Genomic DNA, 19,365 nt, shown 5'->3' with positions numbered 1-19,365 from the left:
CGCAGGCGGGCTGGGCCGTGTGCGGCAGCGGCCGGCACCCGGCGCTGGCCGGCGGCCACACAAAGCGCCGCTCTCCTCCCTTTGTCTGCGTGGCTTTGTCTCCCCCGCCCGCCGCCGCCGCCGCTCGGGGGGACTCCCCGCCTGCGGCCGCGCGCGCTCCCCTTTGTGCCACCTGCGCACCGTGGGAACGGCCGCTCGCCCAATCGCCGCGCCGCCAGCGCCGCTCCTCGCGCCGCGCCCGCACAGGTGCAAGGGCGGGGTGCAGCGAGGCGCCGGCGGGGCCGGCCGCGCCCCGCGCCGCGCTCTGCCCCTCCCTCCGCGGCGCTCGCCTCGCCTCGCCGCCGCCTCCTCCCCCCCCCCCCCCGCCTGGGCGCGGAGCGTGCGCGAGCGCCGCGCGCCCCCGCTCACTGGTGCTCCGCCCAGGCGGGGTTTGGCGGGCGGGGGGGGGGGGGGGGAGGGAAGCCGGCGCGCGCCGCTCTCCGTGGAACGCCGGGCGCGTGGTGGCGGCGGCAGCGGTGGAAGAGGGGGAGGGCGGGGCCGGCGGGCGCGCGCGCGCGCGCGCTGGTAGCCCAGCGGGCGGGGCGAGGCGATAACCCTTGCGGAGCTGCCTGGGAGACCCCGGGTTTGGGGCTGCGCCAGCGCGCGCGGCGCCTCCTCCTCCTCCTCCTCCTCCTCCCCTCCCGCCCCCCTCCCTCCCCCCCCCCCCCCGAGCCGAGTGGAAGGGGCTGGGGTTGGTGCCAGCAGCGGCGTGAGCGCTCGAGCGGCCGCCATTTTACGCCCGCTCCAGCACACTGTCCGGACACACCGAGGGAGCGGAGAAGGGGGGCAGCTCCTCAGCACGCCGAGCCGCTAGCCGCGCCCCGAGCCCCTTCGCACGGCGTTTCACCCCCGCAGCGACAGGTCAGGCGCCGGGCGACGGCGGGCAGGCCGGCGGGATCGCTCTCGCCTTAGCGGCGGCTCGGAGCGGCGGCGGCGGCAGCCGCCCGCAGCCGCCCGCAGCAGCGCGGTGGGAGCGGGCCGGGGCCTGGGGCCTGGGGCCGGGCGGGAGCGGAGGCTGGGCAGGGCGGCAGGGGGAGCCGGCGGGCGGCGCACGCCGGGGCCCTGCAGCGCTGTCGGGCCGGGGCCCGGCTGCCAGGCGCCGCATGATGGGTGGAGGAGCTGGCTGCCTTCGTGGCCGCTCCGGCCGGGCGGGGGGCGGCCGGGCTGGGCCGGTGCCCGCGCACTAGGCCCGGCGGCTGGCCGGCGCTGGGGAGGCGGCGGCGGCGGCGGCCGGGGGGGCGGCGGGCCGTCGCCGTGCGGGGCGCGTGGCTCTCGCCTCATTGTCCTGCCGGCTCCGCCGCTCCATTCATTGCCCGTGAGGGGCCGGGGGGAGCCGCGCCGCGCCGCTCTGCCCGGCGGCGGGGCCGGCCGCCACCGCCATGCCCGGCGTGTGCGAGGGGCGGGGGCGCCGCTGGGGTCTGGCGCGCCCCGGCTCGGGTCACGTCACGTCCCGGGGCGGTGGGCGGCGGGCAGCGGCGCTTCCCGGCCGGGCGAAGGGGCCGGCCGTGGGGTGCTGCATTGTTTCGGGGAGAAGTGCGGTTGGGTGGCGGCGGTGGCGGGGCCGGGAGGCGCCGTGAGCTCCTGGCCGAGTGGTGAAATCGGGCCCGGGGTGTTGCAACCGCTCTCCGGGGGGAATAGGGTGAGAGGTGGGGAATGGCCGGGGCTCGGGGTGGGGGGGAGCCGCTCCTCCTGCGGGAGTGTGGCGGGGAGGGGAGGGAGGGGGGGAAGTCGGTCACTGGAGGAAGTTGTAGGACATCTGAACGCGCAGAGCACGTGTTTCCATCGGGCTCATGGCGGCTGCCGCTGCCGCCGTGGGTGGGTGCGGACTGGGAAGAGCGCTTTGTTCCTCTCGCTGGCCCGGCCGGCACCGGCGTGGAGGCGGGAAGGGATCCCGGCCGCGCCTGGGGCCTGGAGGGGCGGCCCGCGGTTTGCTCCGGGGGGCAGCGAGTTGGCAGCGGGCGACGGAGGTGGAGGCAGCCGCGGGTGTCAGTGACGGTATCGCGCGGTAGCGGCGGCGGCGGCATGTGGCAGGTTTGCTCTTCCTCCCACCCCCGCCATTGGCTTCTTGCTCCGTTTCTAACTTGTTCAGAGCTTCTTAGGGAGTGTTAGAGAGACAGAGAGAGGGAGGTGAGTCAGAGTGTCTGGCTGCGTTGTGTAAAACCTGCAGTGAAAGCTACCCCACCCCCGTCAGGCAGTGGTGTTAGGGTTTTCCTTTGTGTTAGCGCTTCTTTTGAGGAATTTTCGTGCATCTTCCAAAACTAAAAGTATCAGGGAAGTGGTCAAAGATTTTTTTTTTTTTTTTTTTGCAAGAACAGAGCAGTCTGTTGCATGTATTGTCACTGAATCGTTCTGCTTGAAGATAATTTTAGCTTAATTATGATGCTTATTGCGTTTGAACAGATATCTGGAAACATGGCTACTGAACATGTTAATGGGAATGGTACTGAAGAGCCCATGGATACTTCTGCTGCAGTTACCCATTCTGAGCATTTCCAGACATTGCTTGATGCTGGTTTACCACAGAAAGTTGCTGAAAAACTAGATGAAATTTACGTTGCAGGTAAGATGCAAAACTTGCAAAACCACACTTACGATATCTCATTGGATTCTGCTGTCTTTGGGCTAATTAGCAACTTTTTGTGGTTTCCAAAAGTATGGGGACTGCAGTCTTACAAAAATCTGTGGGTTTTTTTTCACTTAGTGCTTTAATTTGCCACAGTATTTTTCAGAGAAAAGTGTTGAGCCAGGTCACTTGGGTTGAAGGGTGGGGAAGAGGAAAAGTACATGTGTAACCATAGCAACAGCTGGAATAGGCAAGAGATGGTTTTTAGGAGTAGGTGATGTGGTCTTAGTGTGCATCTTTACAGTAGTTTAGGTAATTTTAGGTAACTGAAGCCTTGGTAGTCGTCTTCTGCTGGAAATGATACTTAGTGATGTAGCATTTGAGCTTATAGATGCAAAGGTTATTGTGTCTCTCAGGCATAGCATAGCTTGCATTTTGTATGCTTGCTTGTTTGTTTGTTTGTTTTGAGTTTTTTTGGATTGTGGTTGTCATTTTTAGTGCTGTAATTCATATGGCCTTTACAGTCTTCTCAAAAATGCATCAAGTTACTATTGCTAGTCAAGCTTAAGTCAGGTTTTGATAGCTCCTTCTGTGTTCAGCTTGAGGATATTGAAAATGAACTTGGGCTATGTAACATCTGGATTTCACAGAAGCTGAATGAAAACATAAATGCAATAACACTTATTCTGAATCTTGACTTTTTGGCACTTCTTAATAGAAAAATGTTGATCACTTAATCTTTAAGTTAGAGGAATAAATGATTTCTTAGGTATAGTAACTTATGTTACTCAGTGACTGGTTTAAGGTCACTGAAATGTGTTAGATGTGTTAAACATGGGTAAACAAAGATTGCTGCCCAAATGTAATGAGTAATTTTTTTCTCTTTTCTGTAGGGCTAGTTGCACATAGTGATCTAGATGAAAGAGCTATTGAAGCTTTAAAGGAATTTAATGAAGAAGGTGCATTGGCAGTCCTTCAGCAGTTTAAAGACAGTGATCTCTCACATGTTCAGGTAATGTTAAGCCATTTAGAATATGATTGTTGAGGGACAAACTGTTAGTAGACTGGCAAGAAGTTTGCTTAAGTCTCTTCAGCAATCCATATGTGATGTGTAAAACACACTGTTTTAGTTCAAGGCAAAATTAGACTCTGGCTTGTCATATTTGCAGAACTGAAGATTAATGCATCTTTTGCAGAACAAAAGTGCCTTTTTATGTGGAGTAATGAAGACATACAGGCAGAGGGAAAAACAGGGGACCAAGGTGGCAGATTCTAGCAAAGGACCAGATGAGTCAAAAATTAAGGTATGTGCCTAAAAGGTATTAGGTATACAATATATTTGCGGTTTTTCAAGCTCTTGTGACTGATGCCCGAGTTCTTTTGGAACTATGTTTTTCTAGTAAAGACTATTTGAGATTATTCATCATTATTAGTAGGCTCTTATTTGCATATTGATCTTGCACTTCATCTTTTTCAAGAGGAAGCTGCATATACTGTTAATTCCTGGAACTGAGTGTACACAAAAGTGAGAGACTTGAAAATCTTTTACTCTTGTACCCTGATGTATGCCTCTTGGTGAAACAGTTTTACCATTTCACGGTAAAACTTCTAGGAAACTTGTTCAAAATTCATAACTTCAGTTATTGGTCTTGGTGTCCCCCTCACCCCCGTTCAGACTTAAGGTGACTGGGAACTGAGAAGATAACGTGTGTCTGAAAGAAACAGGCTGTAGAGGATTTAGATAAGTTCAGCCTGTTCTTATGTCATTGTCATGCAGTTTATGAAAACTGTATGCAAAATTATCTTAATAACGGTCACATTATTATTTGTTGGTATCAGTCTTCTGATATGTGGTTTGTGTCTCAGGAGTTGCATACTACTGTTTGTGTTAAATTTTATGATAGTAAGTTTATTCAAGCTTAACGGAAAACTTCCTAAGCATGCTTCACTGATGTCTTAGAAAAGTGAGAGAATCTTTCATCTTTAACTTTTTGTGCGTAAACTGCAAAATGACTGTGTTAAAATACTACAAAAAGCTATGCAGCTTGCAAAACTAGAATGCGTTTTTTTTTTCCTATCCTGTCTTTGAGGGTTGAATGCCATTAATTATAAATTCCAATAAACTGATAGGGGTTCCAATCACCACCACATGAAATACATTGGCTAACTTAGAATGAAGACTACCTTGACTCACTTAAAGTAGTGTAGCTTTTACTGCTGATGACTATAGCACTTAAAATCTCGTTTTGCAATGTTGGGGTTGTGAAGTTATTAACAGCTCTTTGATTATAATTAATTTGTTAAATATGCTCTTTCTCTGCGTATAGAGTTAGTTTACCTTTGTGCAAAATTATTAAGACAGACTAGTTCCAGAAGAGTTTCTCTTTACATATTTGCATACCGAATATCATCTGACATTTTTTAATTAGTAGCGTATCTCTACCTGTATGTAGTGCTTCCAGTGAAAATCAGTTGTGCTGGAATGTTGACTGTGTCCACAAGGAATCTGAGATATATAGAGAGGGACAAGATAGGAGAAATAAGTATTACCACTTCAGTGGTGGGATACCTGAAGCAGTAAGAGCAGTATTCCAGAAGTGTAAGCACTTAAGCATGTGTTCTTTACTTCACACTTATGAGTAATCTCATTAAGTGAAGGGAACTTCTGTGCATAATTTTTTGCAGGATTGGGCATGCCAAAACAAGAAGTGACTTGGACTGTTAAGATCTTTCTAATTAAAGGGAAGCTTGCTAGTCTATTACTTAGCTTTTTTTTTTTTTCCTGTATGAAAATGAACAAATCTGAAAACCTCCATGTGAACCTCTAATTTTCTGACAGTGTTTCTTTACCTGGCAGTATTCCTAGTTGTTTTGCAAGTTTTTTGTTGAAGTATTAGCACTAGGCTTGTTTGCATGTGAGAGTTTTAAGCAGTACGGTTTAAGTGGAATTACAAGCATGCGTGTTGTTTGTGAATGAAGTATGTCTAAATAAGCTGGATTGGTTTATGTTTTTTTTAAATTTCTTATTTGAAGGCACTCTTGGAGAGAACAGGCTACACTCTTGATGTCACTACTGGACAGAGAAAGTATGGTGGACCTCCTCCAGAATCTGTATATTCAGGGCAACAACCTTCTGTTGGTACAGAGGTAAGGAGAAGGAGGTCTTTATGTAAATATAGTCATATGTATTGGGCATTATTTTTTTTTTTTTTACAAGTTATGCTATATATGTCTGTTGTAGATATTTGTGGGCAAGATTCCAAGAGACTTATTTGAAGATGAGCTTGTACCGTTATTTGAGAAAGCTGGCCCTATATGGGATCTTCGCTTAATGATGGATCCATTAACTGGTCTAAATAGAGGATATGCTTTTGTCACTTTTTGTACTAAAGAGGCAGCTCAGGAGGCTGTTAAACTGGTAAGTTTTCCTATTTATTTGTGTGTTGTCGTTATGTTTTTTAACACTGCCTTATAAGCAGCTGTCCTGATCCTAGTGCTCAAATGCTTAAGAGGAAACTGTCATTATTAGGTCATTCCATAAATGTCCACTAGGTATTTTTAAATATTTCTACAGAATTCTGTGTATAAATGGCCGTATTATAGACAAGGAGGGGAAAAAAGAATAGGTGGACTGCTACTTTATCCAGTTAGATAAGCCTGTATTAACAGAAGTTTTATTAGCAGTAGTGACTTTTGATCTGTCTGCTTGTTGAATGCTTTTTGAATGAGTTTTGAAGAGAAGTGGGGGGGAGGGGGTTTTGTGTGTGTGTGTGTTCGTGTGTGTGTGTTCCCCCTTCCCTTTTAAAAAAAAAAAAAAAAAAAAAAGAGTTGATCAGGTTTATATGACTTTGGATTTGCTTGTGCACCAGCAGAGGGCCCCACACTGGAACAAGGCTTCTAAAGTCATGGAATTTCATAAGATAGTTCAGATGGGAAATAATTGCTTTTTACTGTTAAGGTTTATTCTATCTATTGCAACTGTCTGTAAAAAATTACAGAAAACCTGCCAGATTAAAGAACATCTTGTACGTTTTAGGCAAGGTGTGAAATAATTTGGTAGAAGGAATAGACCACTCTTAATAAGCTTTCCAGGTTTTATGCATGGAACCTTCATCATTTAAAAACAAATCAAAACCCACTAATATCCTACTAATGCCCCCTTGTTTTTCTGGTGAAGTGGAATTTGGAGACTTTGAGCTAGTTGCTACTGCGCTGATATGGGTGAGATCACAGTGCATGGTAGGATCCTCAGGAGTGCTAAGCATACTGATTCTGAGGCATATCAATATAGTATGATTTAAATCTGAGTTTTGGAATAAGGTACATCTCTTAGATCGTTAAGGTGGCTTTTTGACACATTCTTAATGGAAGTCAATTGTGGAGACAAAGCAAAGTGAAGATGGGGCATTTTTTAAGTATTAAAATTAAAAAATAAATCTACTGTTTAACTTAGAACCTTCTGATGATCCTGTGTACAATCCAAATATACTTGGGATAATTCAACTTTGTGTATACCGCTGTGCCTTTTTATTGTCAGCGTAGCTATTTATCTCTTGCGTGAACTCTTTGGAGTAGTGCACGTGACTTAGACAGTGAAACAAACCATATATATTCTCAGAGGCACCTAGTGAACAAATCAAAAGGAATTTTTCTTCAGTTAACCTAATTTTCCTCAAATGTAGCATGCTCTTTGGGGTCTGAAAACCAATTTGAATTGTGCTTCCATAAAGGTAACAGATCAAATTCTGGCCTCAGTCTTCTACTAAATGATACAAGCGTATAATGTCCCTTTGTACCTCATCTTTGATATGCAAGAAAGAATAGGGTGAAGTGATGAAGTGTTCTGTTTTTAAGTTAAATAGCCACTGAATGCAGTAGTTGGAAAAAGTACTGAGAAAAATCATCTTGATTTGATAGGGTAGTTTTCAGCCTTATGCTAACCTCTTTTAGGACACAATTAGTTCTGACCTGGATCTTGTGGCATTTATCAGAGCTTTTGAATGGTCCCGTCAGTATTTGTCTGGCTAGCTTTTTGTATTAAAAGTTTGAGTGATTTGCAAGGGTACCAGCAAGACATGGCTGCAGAGACCTGTTGAAAATCCTGTGCCCATGCATGCATGGGAGAGGCTGCTGAAATTCCCTTTGGAGTGCTGGTTCCTTCTTCCTAGGTGTTTTAACAGCCAGTACTCTTTTCTGACACTGTGTCTGATCTTCTGATGCACAAACAACTTATTTTCCAGCTTTCTGGCCTAACAGAGTTTTGTTGTTATTTCCCATCTTCCTCCTAAAGGCTTTGCGCTTTTTTTTCTTTCTCAGAAATTCTGAGTTGCAGCAAAAATGTGATGAATAAAAATCTCTGCATTGCCTGTAGGCTTCTGAGTGTTAATAAAAGAGACAGCTGAGATTTTTTTTTTCCCCCCCAAAACTCAGACAGCAGCAGAGAATGTGCTGTCTGAGCTGTCTTCAGACTCTAGCACTTAACGTAACTTAGTGTACTTTACATGATTCATGTTTGGCTAGCTGCTGTATTATCCACACATTTTAAGACAGTGTCACAAAAAAGTGAACTAAAATTTTGAATAAACTGAATGTTGACTTGTCTAACTAGCCAGAGAAAATTTCCCATCCGAAAGATTCAAGCCCTGATTTTGTTTATGCATAGCTCTAGCATCTTAAAAAAAGGGAGAACTTCCAAAATTTTGTTTGAAATACCTTTGGGACTGTGCTTGAGACAAAATGGAATAATGGTGTGGCCTAATACTGAGAAGACTTACGGATGCTAACAGTAGTTAATTTTATGTGCAGCACTTCTTCTAGTGCATGCTTGAACCCCTCTCCCTCCCACCTCTTCCCCAATGCTAGTTAAGTTAGAAGTGGCATCTCAACTGTTCTTTTTACACTTTTTCTTTATAAAAAGTGAGGTCTGATAATACCTTTTCCCTGTTGGCATGCTTGCATTTAGCTTATGTTCTAAACTGTCTGAGTTAGGAATTGCAATTCCACTTACACGCTGCACGCATGTTCAGTTCCCTCTTCTAATACTTCCTATGAAATTGTTAGATTTTACTCTAGTAATACGCTTTTGAGTGGTTATGGTTTCTGTATGTAGGCAGAGATACAACAGTTGAGAGGGTGAAGTTTGTAGGAGAACACATGTGAACTGTAATATGTTATAGTTTTCTCGGTTTTTGACTAGAGCAAGTACAAGTTTGATCAAAGTGTAGATACAGGTGAATTATGCAGATATGCATATTAAACAGTTTGTCAGCTACACACAGCAATATAAGTTGCTGTTTGCTGCTGAAAATAAACTAAAACTGCTGGTGAAAGTTTAAGTGGGTATAATGACAGAACAGACTTCATGCATACTTTGACCTATTGTTTGCAAGTTGGCTCATGAAGAACTTAGCAAAAAAGTCTACCTTTTATAGCATCTAGAGAGCGTTAATGTTTGTGTTACTAACTTTGGGCATTAATTTAGTAGTGTTGGGACAGAAAAGCATGATCCTGACCTTGCTGCATTGGTAATCTTACTCTTTTTGGGCAATTTATCCAAATCATGATTTGGACTTGTATACATCTAATCTGAGTTTACAGCTGGTGTGCAAACTAATTACCTAAAAAGCACAAATTTTATCTATCTCTAAGAGCACCTAATTCAAGGCTTAATTTTGTCTATGCTGAGAGAAACGTGGAATGAAAAGTAGTGGTAAACATACTGAGGTATGACAGAGCTGTTGAGAAACTACGGAAAGTATGGAACATAGTAGAAAAATATGTATTTTAATTGTGAAACGCTGTTTTGTTGTCAAGAGGTTCGTGGAAGGCTCTTCAGTTAAGTGTGTAGCCAAACTTTGGTCTTAGATTTAATAAGCACAGTCAGACAAAGTCTTATACTGTAGGTAACACAACTGAAGAATCAATTTGTGTCTTGTATCTAGACCAAAAAATGGTCAACTTTTTAAGCCTGTGTGTGGGGGGGTTTTTTAAGGATTTTTTTTGAACTGCTAATAATCTTGTCTTAAGTTCATATGTATGAGTGTCTTAATCAATGTCAATTGTAAAATGTATACATAGTCTTCCTGTGTCACTCTGTTGCCTCCTTTATAAAATCAGTTCTTCCTCTGTAGCATGGGTAACAGATATGCAGATAGAAGTCTTTTACAGTATTTTATTATGCTTTGGGGCATATATAACCAGTTGGGAACATGCTTACTCCAGTATGAAGCACAGATACTTCTCTCATATACGGTTCTTTTAGCTCACTTTTGACTTAATTGTCTCACTTTGGTGAAAATTTTCAATGTAATGTAGTTTGTGTCGTTTATGACAGATACATGCAAAATGTAAATGAACATAGATCTTCACCCTGATTTTAGTACACAAAGCAAGAGGAGATGTGGGGAGACTTGCTTCTGCACAAATGTTTATCGAGACCAGAATTGCTCCCAAAATATATAGCAAGGTTAAATTCAAAGTTATCCTCCTGCTCGTCAGTAAAATGTTGACCACAAAATACGCTTTCCTAGCTATAGAATTGTCTATACAAGACTTCCAGTGAGAAAGTGGTTGATATACCACCATTTAACCTCCCTGCTGCTTATTTGTTGATGCTTATCTGTTCCGCATCTGAATGAAAGGCACTTTGTGTACAGATGTCTCCAGTAATAGTTTTAAGTTTTTTGTTGTTTTTTTGGTTTTGTTTTTGTTTTATTTTTTTTCCCCTTGATCTTAGGGTTTCTTCTGAATTACCTGTTTCAGGAGAGGTATTTGTACAGAAGTGTTAGAATTTCAGGAAGGGGTTTTTCTGGCAGTATATTGTGTTTGTGTGTGCAGTCTAAGTGCTGTGGACATAGTTCGGCAATTGCTTTTGCACACAGACTTTGTGGAGGAGACCTAATCGTGAATAGTGTGTTGGGTTTTTTTTGTTTAAACTGTGGGACTCTTGAAGGGAATCTGACTAGTAATACTTATCTTTTATTGCACAAGACTGAATTTAGGAATTCACAGATGCGGTCTGTAGAGCAACTTGCGTTGCTTTTTCTGCGCTGTTGTGACAGGCAGTAGCCTTTACCTTGATAACTTAGATGCAGGGTTCACCTTTCGTGGTTCTACGTGAATAAACCTCCACAGGAAAGAAACCTCTCCAGAAATGTGTATTAAGGAAGAGGCTTGAACAAGAAGACAAAGATGATTGTTGGCTGAAACTGTGGAGGTACCTTAGAAAACACGGGTATACTGCAAAACCATTACTTGAACGCAGCAAGAGTTAAGCTCCTAGGATTTTAATGTATTACTATGTGTTATGATTGCAGAAGGAAAATATTTGATGATGATGATAGAGTGAAAGTGATCTGTAACTGATGATTGTTTTTTGTTTTTGTTTTTTTTTTTTTCTCCCCCCAGTACAACAATCATGAAATTCGTTCTGGAAAACACATTGGTGTATGCATCTCTGTTGCCAATAATAGGCTTTTTGTTGGTTCTATTCCCAAGAGTAAAACCAAGGAGCAAATTGTTGAAGAGTTTAGCAAAGTAACAGGTAAGTCAGTAACTATGTTTTTGAGAGCTGGAGAGATGTAAAATGTGATCACTGATGAACTCTTCTCACCATCTTTCGGCTTACGGTTGAATGATGATGACCTTGAACTGAGATCACTTAGCTTTTGTCTTAAGTTTTGGAACCTCTAACTTCTTTCAGCTTGCAGCAGAGTTAAGTTTAAAAATGTGATTACGCTGGGTGCGTGGTTTCAAGTTTTACATGGAGAATAACTGTCCGATGTTTAAAACGCCCATTCAAAGAAATGGATGGATCTATAATTTCTATACTGAAGGATGTTTTAAGCCTTTTTAAAGCAGAACTGAAGCAAGATTGTGAACATAACTAGTTCTGTGCTTCAGATTTCTTAATGATTTGATAAGGATATCTTTTTGATAACTACATATAAGCGGAAAAAGATAACGTTTTGTGGCTTCCTCTCTTACTGAATGGTATACCTGGGTTACTTTGAGCAACACTGACATTTTTTTTAGAAGGCTTACAATCATGGAAGTTTGACCTCTTGTATTTTTCCCTGAACGTCCAAATAATGTGGTGTGTTGTGACTTCAAGGTTTGTGAGGAGAACTGACAGAGCACAACTTCTGGCGATGCTCTCTCTTCTCCATTCATTGAGAGGAAGGGTACTCTTTCATAGCTAATAAGCCTTCTCCACCATTAAAAATGGAACCTGTGTTGGGTTAGTGCAAAGTTTCTCTTTTAAAGTGTTCATTGTGAAGGTAAGGGAATTTATATGTAGGCTCTGAAGACTAGTGTGTTCATGGTTTTTTTTTTTTTTTTTTTCTTTTCATAAGACACACTTCTCAGAAAGATAATCCCCACTTTATGCTACAAATTCATGGATTGAAGCCACAAGAAATAAATATTTTTGCTTAATTTCAGAGGGTCTTACAGATGTCATATTGTATCATCAACCTGATGACAAGAAAAAGAACAGGGGTTTCTGTTTCCTTGAATACGAAGATCACAAAACTGCTGCTCAGGCCAGACGTAGGTTAATGAGTGGCAAAGTGAAAGTCTGGGGAAACGTTGTTACAGTTGAATGGGCTGACCCTATAGAAGATCCAGATCCTGAAGTCATGGCAAAGGTAATAAAGCAGTAAGGGAAGCATATATTTAGAGTGCCTTGTTCTAAAGTAAGTATTTTCTGATGTTAGCATAAATTAAAATAACATCGTTCAGCATTCTTGAAAAGTTAAAAGTGCGGTGATAAAAATATGAATGCATTCTGGAATTGAAATGAATTTGAAAACTCCATTGACAAGTGTTATTTCCTGCTGCCTGAGACAGTGTTGAACGTTATTCATGCCAATGACTAAAATGATATTTATGTTGATGTACTTTATCTCTCATCTGGAAGTGATGGCAGTAACTCAAAAGTTGCGGTAGCGTGTAGCGTAGTATTTTGGAGGGGACAGAAGTCTACAGATGACCAGAGAGCAAACCTCAATTACCCTAGAATTATGTATTTATAAATTCAAAAGGAAGGACATAAACTGGGATTTTCAGAGTTTCCTTTTGGAAGTTATTCCTGAGAAGTTAAGCAGTTACATTCATTGGAGCTTATATCTTTAACTCTGTGGGTTTTTTTTTTTTTTTTTAAATTCCTTGAAATGTTAAGAATGGTAATACTTTGGATTTTGAATGTTTTAGTGAAACAAAATCTGAATGCTAACATTTTAAAATGCCTTGTAGCAGTTTTGTTATGTATATGTAATGTTTTGCCACAGAAACAGGTTACCTGATTTTTGGCCATCAGATGAGGCCCAGCCCTATCTTTTTCAGTTATGTTGTGTAGCTCAGTTATTTAATGCAAGCTCATAGCTCGCCCATGTCCTTATCTCTTTCCCTTTGCTTGCTTTTCATCTGTGCTTTTTCTCTCATCTGAGACGCATCACTTGCTGTAGTCCTACTTTGATGAACCTAGTAAGATAGCTTGGCTGGGATCTCCGCTTTGGTGAGCTGCAAGGGAAAAGGTCTGAGGGATGGGGGCCCATTTTAGGAAGAAGCTGCTTTTGTAATGCATGTATTGCAGAAGCTTTTGAACTACCCTGCCTCCAGTCTCTATCCTTTTTTTTTGCTTGCCTGGCATCATAGACTGTCAGCAGCAGGGAAGAGTCTTGCAGGTAAAGTTTGTCAAAGGTGGCATTTCCTCCATATGGCAGCTTTTCCATCTGATCAGTTTTTTGGCTCAAAGAGGAGAGTCCTAATCCAGCAAAATGTTTAAATTAGCAGGGATTTCTGCTGACATGACTGAATAGATAAGTGGGAAGTGATGAGGAACAGAGTTAGATATCTTTCCAAAATAAATTTACAGATATAGGGAATGAAAGCTAAAGAAATTAAAGCTTGGTAGTGTTTTCCCCCAATTTACATGTTTTTTCAAATGTGTTAAACTTCATGTTTTAGTACCTTATATTGTTTCATATTTAAAGTGGGACATAAAATCGTAAAGGGGAAAACGCCTAAAGTACAAAAAAGGTACAGAAAATCAACTTGTATACAGTTAGTGCCATACGCCAAAGATGTGGAACGTAGCTTGGGTTGAAGACTTGTTGAAAGAGGTGTGGTGCGAATGAAAATGCCGAAGTAGAGAGTGTCTAGCTTGTGACTGAAGGTAGAAGTTCAGGGCAAGCAAACACTGATGGTGGGTCACTTAGCTCATTCCTGGAAAAAGGCAAGGCTTTACTCTGCAATCTTTCTTGCCCACTTAAGGTACGTTTGCAGAAAATATGATCACCTCTCCGCTTTCTGGAAGTGTTAGGCCTACTTTTGGTGATTTATTGCAGTTTATTCCCAAGAAGATGGGCAGCTTAGCTACTGCTGCAGTCAGAATAAGATCCCAGGTGCAAGCTGCAGGTTGGCTGTCGCTGCTTCCGACTGCTGTCTTTTTTGAGCACAGGTGGAGGGCTTGACCCTTGTCTTATTACACATTCCTTTGATAGAAGGATCTGGAGAAAAGACTGCAGGTAGGAGTAGTAGGCTGCTTTCATGAGATTAATCATCTAGATGGCAGTTTTCTTTCTAGACTTTGAGAAAAGAACGTCCCTAAAAACAAACTATGGGCAAAATAAGTTGTCCTTGGTAGCCACAAGGTGAACAGGATCGTCTTAAATACCAGGAGAAAAGCAGCTTGTCATTCCATAGATATATTGATGCCTACTAATGTAAACTTTGAAATGTTTGTTCAAGGTTTTTTCTTTCCCCTCCAGACATGTACTTAAATGTTGCGGAGAGTACTGTATGGATGCATACTTAATACTGATGCGTTTAAGTTAGTTCCCTTTAAATTTTGAATCTGAAGTATCTTGAGCATGAGGAGATAGAAAGCCAGCTTTTGAAGCTAGACATGTGTGTTCCAGGAGATTAGTACTTGTACTGACAGATGAGAGTGTGATTGGTTAAGTATTTGAATTCTGATCTAAAATAAACTTTCTTTAACTTCCAGCAATTGTGCCGCTAGCTTAATTTCTATTAAAGAGTGTTTTGATGCTACTTACACATGTAGTGCAGATGAAATTCATGCTGTTTTAATTCATTTCTGTAGCATGGCAGAGGGTACATACAGAGCATGTTCAGGACTGATAGGATAAGAAGCTAAATAAACTATTGTGCTTATGGTAGGCTGGCAGGGTGCAGGACAGGAGGCTGGGTGGGCTACAGTAGCCCTCAGAGAATGTGTTAAAAAAGTGTGAAGTGTTTGTTCTGAGAGACTGCAAGTAACAGGAGGAAAAAGAGCCGATCCCAGAACTCTTGGTCCAGTCTTGGATAGTTTTAAAAGTGCATTTACTTTGTACTAAGATGCTGCAGTGCGCTTAGATGCTAAGAATACTGGGTATACTGCTAGGTGTGTATTTATGGATCCTTGCTTACACCTCCAATGAGCCTTAATGAAGAGGGCTTCCTTCCTTTTCTCTTTAGTTAGCTTAAATGAAAATAGTAAAAATGAATTTATCTTCTCTCCCGATCTGTGTTTTGACTTGCCTCTTAGCTTTGATGTTTTCTTCAGCAAGTTCATCTACGCTTTTAACCCGTAACACCACCAAAGCCTTAGGTGTTGGGTTAGTGGATTTGCCTACACTGAAGCAAATTTAAACCAATTTCTTCTTTGGAAAAATGTTTTGTTATCAAGTCAGTGTATCTTTTATAAAACAGATGATGACTTTTGAAGTTTTTAAATGTGTCAGTTACTGTGGACTTACTGGATCAGGCTGCTTAGGGTTCCTCATGAGATTCCAATTTTCATGTTTTCCAAAAATAGAAGAGCAAGGAGTACTGGTTTGAAAGGCAGCAGTTTTAAAAGCAGTGTTTACACCACACAACTTCCTGTAATTCATTTTCATGAAATAAGATAAAGTTAAGGTAGTGATTAGGACAATTTGCTAGAATAGTTATTAAATACGGCTTATAAAAATACGGGTTGCCCTTACTATAGAGGCATATAGGAAAAGTTTGGATAGAAAGAAGCTTTCTCTGTGGAGCTCACTATGATTCTTACCATCTCCTGAGAATCACGTAGAGTAATTATTACCGAAGAACAGAGTTGCCACTTTGGATTGGATTTATGATCTGTAGTATCCTTTCTTCCAAACTCTGCATCCCATCCTAGTTCTGGCATAGAGTGTGATAAAAACTTAGAGAACTCTGTTCCGTTTATTTGTAACTTAATTGCATTAATAGTTGCCTCTTATAAAACAGGTGCCTGGATTTACTGGGTTCCTATACTTGGTAGGAGCAGAGAGTATAGCTCTGCCTCAACAAATTGAACTATTATTTTCTTTGGTCTCTTTGCACCTTATCTTATTTGTGTAGAGCTTTGGGGTAAGGAATGGGAAGTCAGTGCACCTACGCACCAACCCATGTACACTTGTTTTTGTCATCAGCTAGTGAGAAATTAATGCTGGTGGAGGGGATGTGGTTGGAAGTTACAAGTCTTTACAGCTGACTTGCAGCTACATTGGTGGTTGCTCTTTTGGAAAATAAGACTGTAAGCATTCTTCGGCAATAGGAAGCGAACATGGTGTTAAGGCATGGTGGCAGCATATGGAAAGGACTCTCCCAACCAGTAAGAGGTGCCAGTGTAAATTGTCAGAACTCGTGGATGACGTGCAAACACGATAGCTTTTAGTCATTTAGTGTAACCTGAACGTTGGATGCAAGGGCAGGTCTTCTCGTGATAGCAACTCAGTATCGTATGTGATTCATGGTGTACAGCATAACTCGCAGATGGTGTAAGTTAACCTGTCTGCTCCGTTAAATTAGGTTTGTCTTTTCTCAGACTGCCTTGTATTTTCTCTTATCTTAAGCAGTTGGTGGCTGGCACAACTTTGGATGCTGGTGATGATTTAGTGACTATCAGGCATATCTGAATACTTAAAGGTAACCAGTCTTTCTGACTCTACAAGCTGCATATCCATTTTCCTGTGGCTTCAGAGTCCTATTGCACGCCCTGGAGAACCAGGGGGAGGGAACAGATTGTCAGAATTGTTTGGAGATGGGTGTTCATCAAAGGCAGGGACCGCGTTTGACTTCTGAGAAAGTCTGGGGTGAACTGGCAATGTGAGCCTTAGCATCCCCTTCTGTCTCTCTGCCCTCCTCCAGCTGTGGATTCGTGTTAGTGCACTTGCTCAGGATTCAAGCAGAATCCTGCTGCCAGGTATTTGATGTAGCTGTGGTATGGGAGCCACAAGTCAAAGAGCTCAAGAGCTGCAGGCCGGGTCACCTCCGACCTAGATATTACGGTGATGACTATTCTGCAGATACCTAAGTAAAAACTTATCAGAACGTTTCATTGTTTAGACAAGTTAGTTATTTTGCTTGTAACTGATCTTGGTTGATGTCTTTTAATTTTGAAGGTGTTCCTATGTTGAAGCTTGCTGCTAGGATTCTTTTCAATATTAACATAAATAGCATTGATTTTTTTCAAGATACAGTTGCTATGTAATCGTGTTTAAAAACTAACTTGATAGTTCTACCAGTCAGAAAGGTTTGCAGCCAACTCCTGTTGTAAGAATAGTGTATGTATATACACCCACACATGTATGTGTATAATATACACACACATAGACAAACACACACATACATAAATACATAAAATGAAGTGACCTCTTCAGTGCTGCCAATAGTAACGACTTGCAAAACATAATTATTTTGTATTCAGATCATGCTTTTAAGTCCTTTTTTTTTTTTTTTTTCAATTTTGCTTTAGGTAAAAGTTTTGTTTGTACGCAATCTTGCCAATACTGTAACAGAGGAGATACTAGAAAAGGCCTTCAGTCAGTTTGGCAAGCTAGAACGAGTGAAGAAGCTAAAAGACTATGCTTTCATTCATTTTGATGAACGGGATGGTGCTGTAAAGGTAAGTGGTGGGGAGTGTAACCTTGTGTGTGTGGAAGTAGTGACTAAACACAACATTTAGAAGCTGTGTTCTTTTAACTTGAGAAGAAGCTTTATCTGGAAACATGTTAAAGCATCGTCACTGATAACTTTGTCCTATGTAGGTGTCTCCTAGGAAAATACAGTTACCAGCTTGAAACTAGGTCTTAGATGCAACTGTCCAAAGTGATTCTGCTGACAAGGATCTCAGATAATCACATGTATTATCATTTGTAGCTGAAGTGCCAGAAGTTGAGTGACTTCTCACCAAATCATTGGTAGAATCTAAAGCGATTTCTGTAGGACAGGTGATAGAAATTTAGGTGATCTTTTTATTTTCTAGGAACAAGAATGACTTCCTTTCCTGTGGTGTGGAATAAGCACCTTTTCTTTTTGATGAGCAGGGCCAGACAACTGAGTAGTTGTCATCCCTGGATTTTATTAGCCTACTGGTGGTGGTTTTCTCCTGTCATCTTTTGATAGGAAGGGAAAATATAATTCCTACCCACCCTGCAGTATATATATTATTTGTTTCCTGTGGGATGATGCAGGATACAAGGGGGTTTAGCTATTCTTATTCATCCAGATGCATTAAAGCAGATGGTCTAGATGATGGGAAGAATCTCTTCACAGGATGTGTGTTGCATCAAGGCTCAGCTCCCTAGAGTCCAGAGAGTCCCTAGAATCTTTACATATGAGTTTAAAGCAGGGGAATCTTAATATTCACTGTGACCACTGGGAAATGTGCCTGTGCGTGTGCTCTTTTCACTTTTTATTTTTTACTTATTTTTTTTAAATGTCAGAATGAGCATGTTAAAGACTAATTTCTGGCTTCCAATAAAATAAGGAAGACCTTAACTACAAGTAGAGTGAGGGAATAAAAACATACGCTGATCTCTAGCTTTAGAAGTATTTGTGTGTATGCTGACATTAGAATTTATCCTCTACTGCCTTATTGCAAAAATCTATCCTTTCAGAAGACAGTTCTGTAATTTCAGTAATTGAAACAATTTGCAAAGATTGAAACCAGCAGTTTGCAAAGATTGAAGATCACAGTTTTAATTGGAAGATCTTAAACTGATACATACAGTCCTGGGTTTGAGAGACACGTTAGGAGGAAATGAATAGCACTCTGAAATCCACAATATTATGCTCTTTGACTTAGAGTTATATTGTTGTTTTTGGCTCTGGATAACAAATTTTAAAATGCATGCTGTAAAGGATAGAATAAAATTAATTACTTCAGATATGCATAGAAGTATATTTAAAGTCTGGTTAATTCCTTCAGGCAATGGAAGAAATGAATGGCAAAGATTTAGAGGGAGAAAACATTGAAATTGTTTTTGCTAAGCCACCAGATCAAAAAAGGAAAGAACGGAAAGCTCAGAGACAAGCGGCTAAAAATCAGATGTAAGTGTAAATGCATGCACATATTTTGTGTTACTTCTGAAAGACATGTACAAAATTGGAGCTTTGGGTATTTTAGTAGTTATACTACAGTGTACACAGTTTTTCTGGCTTCTCTGAAAATGTTGGATGCATTTAAATTGTTTGCGTTTTACATCAGAAGTACTGATTTATAGTGGTGTTGGTGAGAATTCAGGTCCCGTTTTGCTCCGTGTGTGGGTGAGCACCAGAGGAAACGTATGAAGGTCATGAAACCTGCATACGTTACGCTTTTTCTTCTAAAGTTCTTGTACTTCTGCACCGATCCATCCTATGAATGTACTTAGCAACATGTGCTCTTCACAGCAGGCTTAGAAGAACTGATACAGTACCCCTGTTTAATAATGTATCCACTGAAAGGAGGAGCCCCCACATTCTTTTTC

The 19,365-nt window shown here is 42.2% G+C and overlaps 1 protein-coding gene across 5 annotated transcripts in view; it reads left to right on the top strand.

Annotated features, from left to right (window-relative positions):
- The first annotated feature begins 539 nt into the window (after positions 1-539).
- Positions 540-19,365, top strand: part of SYNCRIP (synaptotagmin binding cytoplasmic RNA interacting protein) — a 27,294-nt gene continuing 8,468 nt past the window's right edge. For 2 of the 5 annotated variants that reach the window (XM_068937713.1, XM_068937711.1), the window contains exons 1-10: positions 581-900; positions 2,440-2,599; positions 3,496-3,614; positions 3,799-3,906; positions 5,636-5,749; positions 5,844-6,020; positions 11,009-11,144; positions 12,044-12,249; positions 17,370-17,519; positions 18,825-18,946. In XM_068937713.1, coding sequence (XP_068793814.1) covers positions 2,452-2,599; positions 3,496-3,614; positions 3,799-3,906; positions 5,636-5,749; positions 5,844-6,020; positions 11,009-11,144; positions 12,044-12,249; positions 17,370-17,519; positions 18,825-18,946 — 1,280 coding nt within the window. In that variant the 5' untranslated portion in view covers positions 581-900; positions 2,440-2,451. Of the gene's footprint in view, positions 901-2,439; positions 2,600-3,495; positions 3,615-3,798; positions 3,907-5,635; positions 5,750-5,843; positions 6,021-11,008; positions 11,145-12,043; positions 12,250-17,369; positions 17,520-18,824; positions 18,947-19,365 lie in introns of all 5 variants that reach the window. The other 3 variants (XM_068937710.1, XM_068937712.1, XM_068937714.1) reach the window with 3 other exon arrangements.

The sequence above is a fragment of the Struthio camelus genome, chromosome 3 (assembly GCF_040807025.1).
Source record: "Struthio camelus isolate bStrCam1 chromosome 3, bStrCam1.hap1, whole genome shotgun sequence".
NCBI classification, from domain to species: Eukaryota; Metazoa; Chordata; class Aves; order Struthioniformes; family Struthionidae; genus Struthio; species Struthio camelus.
The sequence above is the reverse complement of the archived record's forward strand: the minus strand, read 5'-3'. Positions and strand labels throughout refer to the sequence as shown.